Raw genomic sequence first — 13062 nt, forward strand, 5'->3', positions numbered from 1 at the left:
GAATTAAATCACACAACTTATAATAAATATAAAATTAGATGGTTTTTTTTTTAATGACTGTTTTTGTATCTCAAAGGGAAGTGCAGAGACCACTGTTCATGAGGACCTGGAAATGAAGAATATGAGCATCTACATCTGTCGTGAGCCAAATGCAGTAGGAATCATCATTGAGGGAGTACCAGTCCTTACTCATCTTGGAAACCTGGCCAAAGCCTGCTGCCTACCTCTGGGGTTGACGTATGCACTTAATCTTGAGTATCCATCCAAACTTTCCAAAACATTTGAGGTGTTTCAAATACTTTTTGTGGGACTCGACACACTGCGCCCAAAACCAACCCCCAAATTCATGACTCTGAAAAACAAGCTTCTAGCTTAGGCAGTGAGCCATGACTGTCAGCTTGCACTTTTGAACAGCTATTTTCTTGTCTGTTCAAAATCATTATACATTGTTCATTGAGTGGAATTCTTCAGAATGTTGTAACGGTTTGTCCTCTTCAGGTTTTATACAAAGCTCCAGGTCATCGTTTCTGGTGTGTAAATGAAGTTGTTTTATGTTTTATACACACTAAATTGCCCCACTGTGAAGCTCCAGCTGGTCAGAAGGAGGGATCTGTGAGTTGTTTAAGTTCAAATGTTTCAAAATATACACACTGAAAGACACTATGGTGAAGGTGTTCTGCTTGTGAATTGTTACAGAAGTACAGATAATCTTAATGTTAAATTGTTTTAGCAAGAAACTATACTGTGAATGTTCTAAGTACAACTTGAGATGCTGAGGTCATGCATTCTTTTATGCACTAAATACTGATGTTCTTGACTGTTAATACTGTCCAGCTTATTGACACGGTTTGGATATGGCTTGTGAAAACGTTTTAATAATATGTATACGGTTAAAAAAAGAAAACTACTGTGAAGGTGTTCTATACAGCACTTTAAAAAGTTGAGGTCATGCATTCTATGCACTAAATATGGATGTTGACTGTTCATACTGTCCAGCTCATTGCCACTGTTTTTATATGGTAATGATTTAATAAAGGTTGGAATTTGATGTGTCTTGATTTTTTTTATTATTATTCTAAGTAATTATTTTAAGCAGTTTCCATTTTCAAAACAAAGAAAGGGTAGAGTTGGTCAAAATTAATAAAATTGAGTACAAAATTATTTTTTCATTTAAATGTTACTTATTTTAATTAAGTCTTGTGTGTTTAATATGCTGATGTTTTTTTTACATTGATTTTACTCAATTTCTTGGCTTTTTCTGTAAACGCAACTTAATCTCTTTGCATAAATCGAAATGCATATTATTAAGTTCTACTTACTTACTCAAAATACCAATTAGTTGACTAAACTAACAAAAATTGCTTGGAAAATGTTGCCTTATTTTTATTGAGTTAGATCTAGGCAACAGTTTTTACAGTGTAATTGGAGCCTTGAATAGTTTAAATAATTGATAACAACATTGAGTTTGATTCATTATTATTTTTGAGCAATGACAGCTTTAAAGAGAAAACAACCTGCATGGCAGCTTTATTACAATCAACAATGCAACTTTTCTTTGTTACATTTCACCTGTTTTCACCTCTTTTATTATACTACTTAGGTTTTTTTATATAGTATTTGTAGAATGTGTCGTGGGCCGTTAAAAGATTAGCTGCGGGCCGCAAATTCCGCCAAAGAATGTTTTTATTGGGCTATCTCACAAAATGAAACAGAAAATCTTGATATTGCTTTTACTTCTGCTATCAGGCAATGTGCAACCAAATCCAGGACCCAGCTTCAATAACATCAGTACTGCTGATGAATTTAGAGCCGGGTCAGGCCTCCATTTCAATAATAGGAGTCTCCTGCCAAAATTAGACTTAGTCAAAATCTGGATTCCAGGAACAGAATGCAGACTTCCTTATCTTATCTTAAGGTGGCTAAGTAAAGCAGTCTCTGACAAGGACGTTGCTATTAATGCATATAATGTCTTCCCATGCCATCGTCCTGGAAAAGGTGGAGGAGTGGCCATATATTTAAAAAACACATTTCTTGTTATCTTATTGTCAATCACTAAACCAGTGGTTCTTAACCTGGGTTGGATGGAACCCTAGGGGTTCGGTGAGTCGGCCTCAGGGGTTCGGCGGAGGTGAAGACACACCCGACTCATCGTGTAAATACAAACTTCTCCCTATCGGCGTATTACGGATACGGCAACAGCTGACTGATTTGCAAGTGTGTAATTTGTTGTGAGTTTATGCACTGTGTTGGTTTTGTTCTTTGAACAAGGATGTTCATGCACGCTTCATTTTATGCACCAGTAAAAAAATTATGGTAACGCTTTAGTATGGGGAACATATTCACCATTAATTAGTTGCCTATTAATATGCAAATTAGTAACATATTGGCTCTTAACTAGTCATTATTAAGTACTTATTAACGCCTTATTCGGCATGGCCTTATTATAACCCTAACCCTCTAACCCTGACCCTAACCCATACTTGCCAACCCTCCCGATTTTCCTGGGAGACTCCCGAATTTCAGTGCCACTCCCGTAAACAACCATTCTCCAGAATTTCTCCCGATTTCCACCCGGACAACAATATTGGGGGCGTGCCTTAAAGGCACTGCCTTTAGCGTCCTCTACATCCTGTCTTCACGTCCGCTGTTCCTCCAAACAAACAGCGTGCCGGCCAAGTCGCACAATATTTGCGGCTTTTACAAGCACTTAAGTGAATGCCAGCATACTTGGTCAACAGCCATGGAGGTCACACTGAGGGTGGCCGTATAAACAAGTTTAACACTGTCACAAATATGCGCCACACTGTGAACCCACACCAAACAAGAATGACAAACTTTCGGGAGAACATCCGCACCGTAACACAGCATAAACACAACAGAACAAATACCCAGAATCCCTTGCAGCACTAACTCCTCCGGGACGCTACAATATACACCCCCGCTACCACCGAACCCCGCCCACCTCAACCCCCCCACACTCGCCCCAACCCTAACCAAATAACTCTAAATTAAGTTTTTATTACTTAGAATATGTTCCCCTAGTGTCCAAAAAACTCTAAATTAAATCTTTGTTACTTAGAATATGTTCCCCATACTAAAGTGTTACCAAAAACATATAACTTTGTCTTGGATTTGAAAAAAAAAAAAAGAACGTTTTATTTTTCACTAAAGAAGGGTTGGGTGAATGCGCGTATGAAAGTGGTGTGGTTCGGTACCTCCAACAAGGTTAAGAACCACTGCACTAAACAATTTGAACTTGACGTGTATTTCTGGTCTTGTCATCCTGGTCCGGACAGAAGGGCGACACGGCAGTGCGGCTGGATCAAAAATGAGGTCAGAGACGCTTGACTGAACAAAAAGTTGCTTTATTACAAGCGAGCGTGGTCATACAGAACTGCAGTTCCTGGAGGAGGTCAAGTCCAACAAATGTGTCACTCCTAACTTGGAGAAGCCGAAGCGGTTTTATATTCCTCCTTCCTGTCACATAGCAACATCCCATCTTATTGCCCATGTATTGCCTGAACTACTCCAGTCTACATGCAAATGTCAAACTAACTATTTAATGATGTGCTCAAACTGAAATACTACTATTTACTTCAAGTGATGGTGTGTGTGATAGAGTAGGTTACTCTGGATGCGGAATGCTGGTCTGATATCTTCTTAGGACAAGGACTCCGGTCAGAGAGTAGGGCACAGAGAGGCTTTCAGGCACTCTTTAATGATGAAGTTGAACAATTGTAGTATAGGTGTGTGTGGGGTGTGTGTGTGGTCTAAAGGGAACACATACAAATAATGATTAGGATACATTTAGGCAATATAATATGCAACAATACAACAGGATATGTATAATATTATATATAATATAATATACTCTACAATGTGTTATAAAACAAATATACAAACAAATGTACATGGACAATTAAAGCAGTCCATAAGAGATGAATGGAGAATAAGCACTGTTGATTTAGACAGTGATTTAAACGTGGTCTGTGTCGCCCTCTCGTGGTAGGATACGGTAACTACTGTGTAACAAACAAGAAGTATTAACAGGGCGAAAGTTGAGCTGGCGAATTATGTCGACAAGCAGAAACATTGTTGCGAACAAACACTCGTTTAAGGCTACATCTAACACATTATAGGCATTTTAGCATTAATAACCGTGCTATATTCTACGTATACTTACATTTTAGTCAGGAACGCACACAATGCTGTTTACACAAGAGCCCATATTACGCAGAAACGCTACAAACAAGAAATGACGTCTCAGACTAGATCGCCAAATTAAGAGCACAGGAAATCTAACATCTCAAAACTGCGTCAGAATAAGATAAGACTAAAACACTTTCTGACAGTGTGCTTTCTCCAAGATATTCACCATATAAGTTCATTAAGGCACTTCAAACTCCTTGCCCTGAAGCTTGAATTCTGCCATGGCCAAGCTCTCTTCATTGTAGGCTGTTAGAGACCTCCCTCTGTATCATTTATTATCCTTCATTTTTTTTTTTTTGTCATAAAAAAATACAATCATGTGTGCTTACGGACTGTATCTCTTGCAGACTGTATTGATATATAATGTAGGAACCACAATATTAATAACAGAAAGAAACAACCCTTTTGTGTGAATGAGTGTGAATGGGGGAGGGAGGTTTTTTGTGTTGGTGCACTAATTGTAAGTGTATCTTGTGTTTTTTATGTTGATTTAATAATAAAAGCATATATATGTAACTGCTGTGTACCCGTCCCACCAAGAACCCACACACAGGCTGGATTGGGTGATGTGGTTCTTTACTGGTAGCTGCAATGAGTGATCAGAACGCACATACACACAATATGTGGTTAACACCTATGTTGATTTCGAAGTCATTAGCAGAGTACAGGAAGTCTGCTCAAGTACATAACATTTTCATATTTTTACAATTACATGAAATGCAATTACAGATGTGACTTAATACAATGGTTTTTAACAGTATACTTTTTTCGTGTGTGATCGTATAGTGGTTTTAACTTGCTTTTATCTTTACTGGTATTACAATTAATTCAATAAAACATATTTTTAAACTTGGTTTTTAACCAACATCATCCTTTTTTAACTATTTATGAAATAGAAAATAAAAAAATACAAAATACAATACATGACACAAATAACTAAATGGACTTTTAGCACCCTCTAGTGGTGACTAGCGAATATGACAGACCACGTTGTTCGCATGTTAAAATGGCGAACAAAGAAATTTAAATATGAACGTCTTGACACGTAAAACGCACAAAGTGCAACAATTATTACCTGCAATGAGTGATCAGAACGCACATACACACAATATGTGGTTAACACCTCTGCTGATTTCGATGTCTACAGGGGGGAAATAATATCGACTTCAATGCAAAATAGTAATACATCTGACGTGAGCAACAACCAATTCAAAACGAAAATTCCACAACGTAGCATTTCAACTGCTATTAAATAACTGTGTATCTTACAATAAATCTCACGTTAGCTTTAGTGTAATATATAATATTTTGCAGAGCAATATACAGAACGTGAATTACCATCAGCAGAGTACAGGAAGTCTACTAATAGCTTCCGGTTTTCAGCAACAAAATAATGGCGTGTAGCTGTCATTAGATGAGGATCAGAATCATTTCAATGTACACAAACAAATAGTGTATTGGTAAGAATGACTCTAAAATATTGGAAATAATTGTATATGTATGTTTTACTGTAAATCCTCCTTAAGGTGGTCACATATCCCCATGCTGTAACTGTGAAATCAATATTTATTATTTTTTCCCTAATTTAAAGAATTTAGCCGAATTGTAATAATATAAATACCAATACACTGAACAAGTAAGAATAAAATGTGTTTATATGTGCATGAACGTGTGAATAAAAGTTAGGACAGAATAAAAAGAAGGCAGAGATTAATTCATTGATTAATATACTAAGTCATTAAGTAGCAAGGCACAGGATTCAGTTCAAATGCTGTAACAGTATGTGACAAAACTTACATTTAGTCGTCAACGCACACAAGGCTGGCTGCCACCATTGATTGAAACCGGCTATTCTGACAAAGACGTGCTTTAAAGGGGAAATGACGTCACAGATTGACCTATCAACTTAAAGACACAGGAACATTACAAAACTGGTTAAAGACACACAATAGGCTTTCGTACACACACAAAAATATGTTTTTATTAATTCTTTCTTTTCATTTATATATATTTTAATGTTAGAGCTTTCTACTTTTTCAGATTACATTTTTATTTTTTACAGTTTCATTTAATTTTTCCAATTTGCGCATCTTTTTCGGATTCAAATCTGTTAAGTTTTTTTCCAGGTTCCGACATTGGCCCTTTTTTTACATAATATTGGATATGGAGAACATTCAAACACTCCATTTGAATATAACATATTGACATTCAATGATTTGGTGCTTTTTCAAACTGTCAAAATGAAGTACAAAGAAAACTAAGCAAAAAAGTACAACAATTCTTCACAAAAATGAAGATAAATATAACCTCAGAGAAAAATGTCATCTAAAAAAAATTGCGATTTTGATATTCACAAGACTTTATTCAGCCATTCAAAAACAGAGAGAAAACGTATTTTTCAATACAAAAATAAAGTTATAGACATTGTAAAACCATTCTATGTGCACATGTTTGGTGCATCGTATGCTAAGTTCAGTTGTGTTTGGGTCAATTGAGAGATAATTAGTCTCGTTGACGGCGTTTACATTCACGTGTAGTTTTTTTAACGTCATTGCAACTGCGATGGCGGAGTTTGGCCTTTAGATGGCGACAGAGACCACATAATCGCCATGTATGGCTCTGAAGCTTAGAAACTTGTTTGAAGTTCATGCATAGTTAAATGCAGTATATATGTTGTTATTATGCACACCTTTATATTATATTATGTTATATTATGTATGCATATACATGTATATTACTGCCTATTAATGCGTATATGATTGGATTGTAATTTTTCCTCTTTTCTCTATTTGTTTAGACCACACACACACACACCACACACACACACACACACACACACACACACACACACACACACACACACACACACACACACACACACACACACACTCACCACACACAACCACACGCATTCACATCTACCTTTCAGCAATAAAGATGATTAAAGGATTCTCTGGCCGGAATCTGTCCATTGTGTCCCAACTCTAAAATAACTACTATCCCTTCCTTACAATATGTATAATATTATATATAATATAATATACTCTACAATGTGTTATAAAACAAATATACAAACAAATGTACATGGACTATTAAAGCAGTCCATAAGAGATGAATGGAGAATAAGCACTGTTGATTTAGACAGTGATTTAAACGTGGTCTGTGTCGCCCTCTAGTGGTAAGATAGGGTAACTACTGTGTAACAAGAAATATTAACAGGGCGAAAGTTGAGCTGGCGAATTATGTCGTCAAGCAGAAACATTGTTGCAAACAAACACTCGTTTAAGGCTAAATCTAACACATTATAGGCATTTTAGCATTAATAACCGTGCTATATTCGACGTATACTTACATTTTAGTCAGGAACGCACACAATGCTGTTTACACAAGAGGCCATATTACGCAGAAACGCTACAAACAGGAAATGACGTCTCAGACTAGATCGCCAAATTAAGAGCACAGGAAATCTAACATCTCAAAACTGCGTCAGAATAAGATAAGACTAAAACACTTTCTGACAGTGTGCTTTCTCCAAGATATTCACCATATGAGTTCATTAATGCACTTCAAACTCCTTGCCCTGCAGCTTGAATTCTGCCATGGCCAAGCTCTCTTCATTGTAGGCTGTTAGAGACCTCCCTCTGTATCATTTATTATCCTTCATTTTTATTTTTATTTTTTTTTTTTGTCATAAAAAATACAATCATGTGTGCTTACGGACTGTATCCCTTGCAGTCTGTATTGATATATAATGTAGGAACCACAATATTAATAACTAGAAAGAAACAACCCTTTTGTGTGAAAGAGGAAGGTTTTTTGGGTTGGTGCACTAATGTAAGTGTATCTTGTGTTTTTTTATGTTGATTTAATAATAAAAACATATATATATATTTGTTTTATTTTTATTTTTTTATTTCATGTGCGGCCCGGTATCAATCGATCCACGGCCCGGTGGTTGGGGACCACTGATGTAGAGCACGGCTGTCAAAGCCAAGACCCGGGGGCCAACATTAAATTGCAGTAGCTCGTCGCATTGGCGGTGGAGATTGAGAATCGCCTCATTGACTGGGAGAGAGAGAGATTCCGACGGCAAAGACTTCGCACCTCGACGTATAGTGGGCGTGGCCATGGAGCTCGTCAAACAACGTCCGCACCGATACCCGTTGTCGATGCCTTGCCGATATCACGGGAGGAGGAACCCATGCAGCTTGGAGGGAATCGTCTCTCTCAAGCAGAGAGAGATCGTCGCCTTCGTCTTCTGCTTTGTCTATATTGCGGAAAAGCTGAGCATCGCATCTACCACTGTCCTCATCGTCCTGCACGCCGTCGCACTCAAGCGTCACCTCGTATAAATGTACTTTCATTTTGTTTTATGTCCATGTTTTCTAGCTAGCAACGTTAGCTATGGTTATGGTGTTAGTTTATTTCCAGGATTTGTTGCCACTATCTTAATAATTCCAGCAGGGGTCACTGTAGGCGCTCTTTTACTTCCTGTTGTGTTTCTTTCTGCAACTGCCTTCTGGACTTTGGATTTATGGCTCTTTTTTAACACTTTTTTTCTTTTCAGCAACAAAATAATTGCTTGTAGCTGTCATTAGATGAGGATCAGAATCATTTCAATGTACACAAACAAATAGTGTATTGGTAAGAATGACTAAAAAATATTGGAAATAATTGTATATGTATGTTTTTACTGTAAATCCTCCTTAAGGTGGTCACATATCCCCATGCTGTAACTGTGAAATCAACATTTATTATTGTTTCCCTAATTTAAAGAATTTAGCCGAATTGTAATAATATAGATACCAATACACTGAACAAGTAAGAATAAAATGTGTTTATATGTGCATGAACGTGTGAATAAAAGTTAGGACAGAATAAAAAGAAGGCAGATATTAATTCATTGATTAATATACTAAGTCATTAATGTCTCACAGAGAATGGTTTTACAATGTCTATAACTTTATTTTTCTATGAAAAATAAGTTTTCTCTCTGTTTTTGAAGGGCTGAATAAAGTCTTGTCAATATCAAAATCGCCATTTTCATATCATTGAATGTCAACATTTTATATTCAAATGGAGTGTTTGAATGTTCTCCATATCCAATATTATGTAAAAAAGGGCCAAAGTCGGAACCTGGAAAAAAAACTTAACAGATATGAATCTGAAAAAGATGCGAAACTTGGAAAAATTAAATGAAACTGTAAAAAATAAAAATGTAATCTGAAAAAGTAGAAAGCTTTAACATTAAAATATATATAAATGAAAAGAAATAATTAATAAAAACATATTTTTGTGTGTGTACGAAAGCCTATTGTGTGTCTTTAACCAGTTTTGTAATGTTCCTGTGTCTTTAAGTTGATAGGTCAATCTGTGACGTCATTTCCCCTTTAAAGCACGTCTTTGTCAGAATAGCCGGTTTCAATCAATGGTGGCAGCCAGCCTTGTGTGCGTTGACGACTAAATGTAAGTTTTGTCACATACTGTTACAGCATTTGAACTGAATGTCGTGCCTTGCTACTTCTGCAAATGTTTGGTGCATCGTATGCTAAGTTCAGTTGTGTTTGGGTCAATTAAAAGATAATTAGTCTCGTTGACGGCGTTTACATTCATGTGTAGTTTATTTAACGTCATTGCAACTGCGATGGCGGAGTTTGGCCTTTAGATGGCGACAGAGACCACATAATCGCCGTGTATGGCTCTGAAGCTTAGAAACTTGTTTGAAGTTCATGCATAGTTAAATGCAGTATACATATGTTGTTGTTATGCACACCTTTATATTATATTATATTATGTTATATTATGTATGCATATACATGTATATTGCTGCATATTAATGGTATATAATTAGATTGTAATTTTTCCTCTTTTCTCTATTTGTTTAGACCACACATACACACACACACACACACACACACACACACACAAAACTACACACATTCACATCTGCCTTTCAGCAATAAAGATGATTAAAGGATTCTCTGGCCGGAATCTGTCCATCGTGTCCCAACTCTAAAAGAACTACTATCCCTTCCTTACATTGGTCCTTAGAGCCGAATTTGAACCAGCGACCTAAGGATTCATCACCTGCTGATCACCAGCCCTCTGTCAGGCCAAAGAGAGACATTCGACTACCACAGCATTTGGCCCCTTACGATGTCACCCTCCTTCCCTCTCAACTGCCTGCTGCCCAAATCTCCTCACTACCAGTAGGACAACACGGTGAAGCAAGGCCAACCAGAGCTAGGAGTGCGTCAGAGTACCAGTCATCTGCTTCATCACGTCGATCCTCTCGGCGATCGCATGGGCTTCAACTGCTCCAAAATATTCCGGATGTTCAAACAGCTGCCCTAGAGGAGCGAATTAAAGGTTTGGAGCTTGCTGACCTACAGCAAGAAATAGAGGAGGAAAGGAAAGCTGACTTGGAGGCGAAGAGATTGGATGCACAAGCTAAAGAAGGACAAAGACTACAAGAGGATGCTCACCTTGCCAAGGAGAATATGGCAAGGGAAATGGAACGGCACAGACGTTTAAAGAAACTGGAGAAAGACTTACACATTGCCCGTATTGTCAAGTCTTTCCTGTCGGAGTCTGAAGATGATGCAATGTCAACAACGTCAGCTCCGCCCTCTGCCGACATGCTTCAGCTCCCATCAATAACTCCAATGAAATCCGCTGCCACTATCCCGATTACACAGCCATTGACAACGATTCCCATTCCTGTCCAAGGTGCACAAACTTGTGTCCCCACTTTAGTAGCCCCCACTACAGCTTTGAGGTTTGAGAGTGGCCGGGAAAGTGATTTCGCCCTACTCAAGATGGCGCTAGAGAACTTGATGAATAGTCATCCTCACCTCAGCGAGCAATATAAATATCAAGTTCTACTAAATCAGCTCAAACTCCCTAACGCTCTGCAGTTAGCCAAGTCATTCATGTATGACCCAAAACCGTACACGGCTGCGCTAGGGGCTCTACAAGACAAATATGGCCAGCCCAGACAACTAGTACAGAGTGAACTAGGAGCTATTCTTAACTCACCAGCCATCAAAGTGGAGGATGCAGAAGCTTTCGACACCTTCGCTCTCTCAGTTCAGACCTTAGTTGGTATGTTGCGACTTTAGAGGGACCCCTTGGATATGAGCTTAAATGTGGTTCCCACGTTGACCGCCTCATTAGTAAAATGCCTCCTGCTCACCGAGACGGATTTATGGAACACTGTCTTTGTCGAAGCATCCTACAGCCAGGTACCAACCAAACTTACACCCTGCCCGACCTGGCATCCTGGCTGCAAGTTAAAGCTCAAGCCAAGCGCCTGGCCAGCCGAGTCACTCACCTCTACAACCCGGGGCCTCCTCCTGCCAAGAGGGAGCATAATGGTCCATGGCCCAAACAAAGGACAGCGTCAGTTCTCCTATGTTCTGGTGAGACCGGTAGCAGCCAGAGCACCAATCTGACAAAGTCACAACCCTTTAAACCTAGTCCTTATTGTACATTTTGCAACAGTAAGGAGCATTATCTCAACTCACGTCTGGACTTCAAGAAACTGAATACAAGTGAGATCAATAAGTGGATCCAAGAAGGTAACAGATGTTGGAAGTGCGGTCGTGGCCACAAAGCTGCAGCATGTACGCTTAAACGCCCTTGTAACTTATGCAAAGAGACGCACCTCACAGTACTGCATGACACGATCCAAGAGTCATCTCAACAAGTCTTGATGATGAGTAACCAAACCCCCACAGTCTACCTGGAACAGCCTCAAAGCCCTCAAAGAGTTTTGCTGAAAGTTGTTAAAGTGCTCTTGCAAAATGGAGACCTCACTCTAGAGACATTTGCTGTGCTCAATGATGGTTCTGAGAGAACACTCATCCTCCCCTCTGCAGTAGAGCAACTACAACTTGCTAAGCATCCTGAAACCCTTCACCTGAGAACTGTTCAACAAGAAGTGAAAGTGCTCAATGGTTCGTCAGTCAGCCTTCACGTCTCCCCCATCTTCAAGCCAAGCAAGAAATATTGGATTAAAAATGCCTTCACAGCTGAGAATCTGAGCCTATCTCAGCACACATATCCAGTAGCGGCCCTCCAAAAACGCTACGAGCACCTCAAAGACCTTCCTTTGCTGCCTATCCATCGAGCGCAACCGCTACTCCTCATAGGTTCTGATATGTCTCAGCTTCTTGCTCCTACAGAGCCGATGCGAGCAGGCCCATCTAGCGGGCCCATAGCAGTCTGTACCAATCTAGGCTGGTCCCTACAAGGTCCGTCTGTGATCTCCGCATCTTCCCATCAGCCTTCCTGTCTGCACGTTACCACTGAATCCCCATATACTGAATCGGAACCGGATGCCACAGAGCTGAGGAAAACCGCCTTCGTTGGAACTATTTCCAGTGCTTCATCCACTCAGCTTACTGATTTCAGTAAGTTCTCCACATGGAATCAGCTTCTACAAGAGACAGCTAGCTCCCTTCATGGGGCGGGTGATACTGGTGCTTCATCCCCACCTTCCGCCGTGGATTTTCTGCAAGCCGAAAAGCTTGTATTGCAAAAGGCACAAGGAGATTGTTTTCCAGAAGAGTTGAGAGCGCTCAAGGCTGAACGGTCTCTGCCTTCAGACAGTCGACATGCATCACTTTCACCAGAATACGAAGGAGCCACAGAATTACTCAAAAAAACCTCTGAACTCCTCATGGACAATGGTACCAACTTTGTTGGTGGAGAACGTGAATTATGTGACGCAGTTGCTTCAATGGAACCACAGTTGAGAGAGCAACTTGCAGAGCACCAGATTTCATTCCGATTCAATCCTCCAAGCGCACCACATTTTGGGGGCACATGGGAGAGAGAAGTAAAATCCAT

The 13062-nt window shown here is 39.2% G+C and overlaps 1 protein-coding gene across 2 annotated transcripts in view; it reads left to right on the forward strand.

The window, feature by feature from the left end:
• Positions 1-13062, forward strand: part of LOC133609291 (zinc finger BED domain-containing protein 5-like) — a 202923-nt gene that overhangs the window by 43501 nt on the left and 146360 nt on the right. The window contains exon 5 of one of the 2 annotated variants that reach the window (XM_072913449.1): positions 77-1048. The exons of the other annotated variant lie outside the window; for it this stretch is intronic. Within the exon in view, the coding sequence (XP_072769550.1) occupies positions 77-376 (300 nt within the window). The 3' untranslated portion in view covers positions 377-1048. Of the gene's footprint in view, positions 1-76; positions 1049-13062 lie in introns of those variants that run through there. 2 annotated transcript variants of the gene reach the window in all.

The sequence above is a fragment of the Nerophis lumbriciformis genome, linkage group LG07, assembly GCF_033978685.3.
Source record: "Nerophis lumbriciformis linkage group LG07, RoL_Nlum_v2.1, whole genome shotgun sequence".
In the NCBI taxonomy this organism is placed as follows: Eukaryota; Metazoa; Chordata; class Actinopteri; order Syngnathiformes; family Syngnathidae; genus Nerophis; species Nerophis lumbriciformis.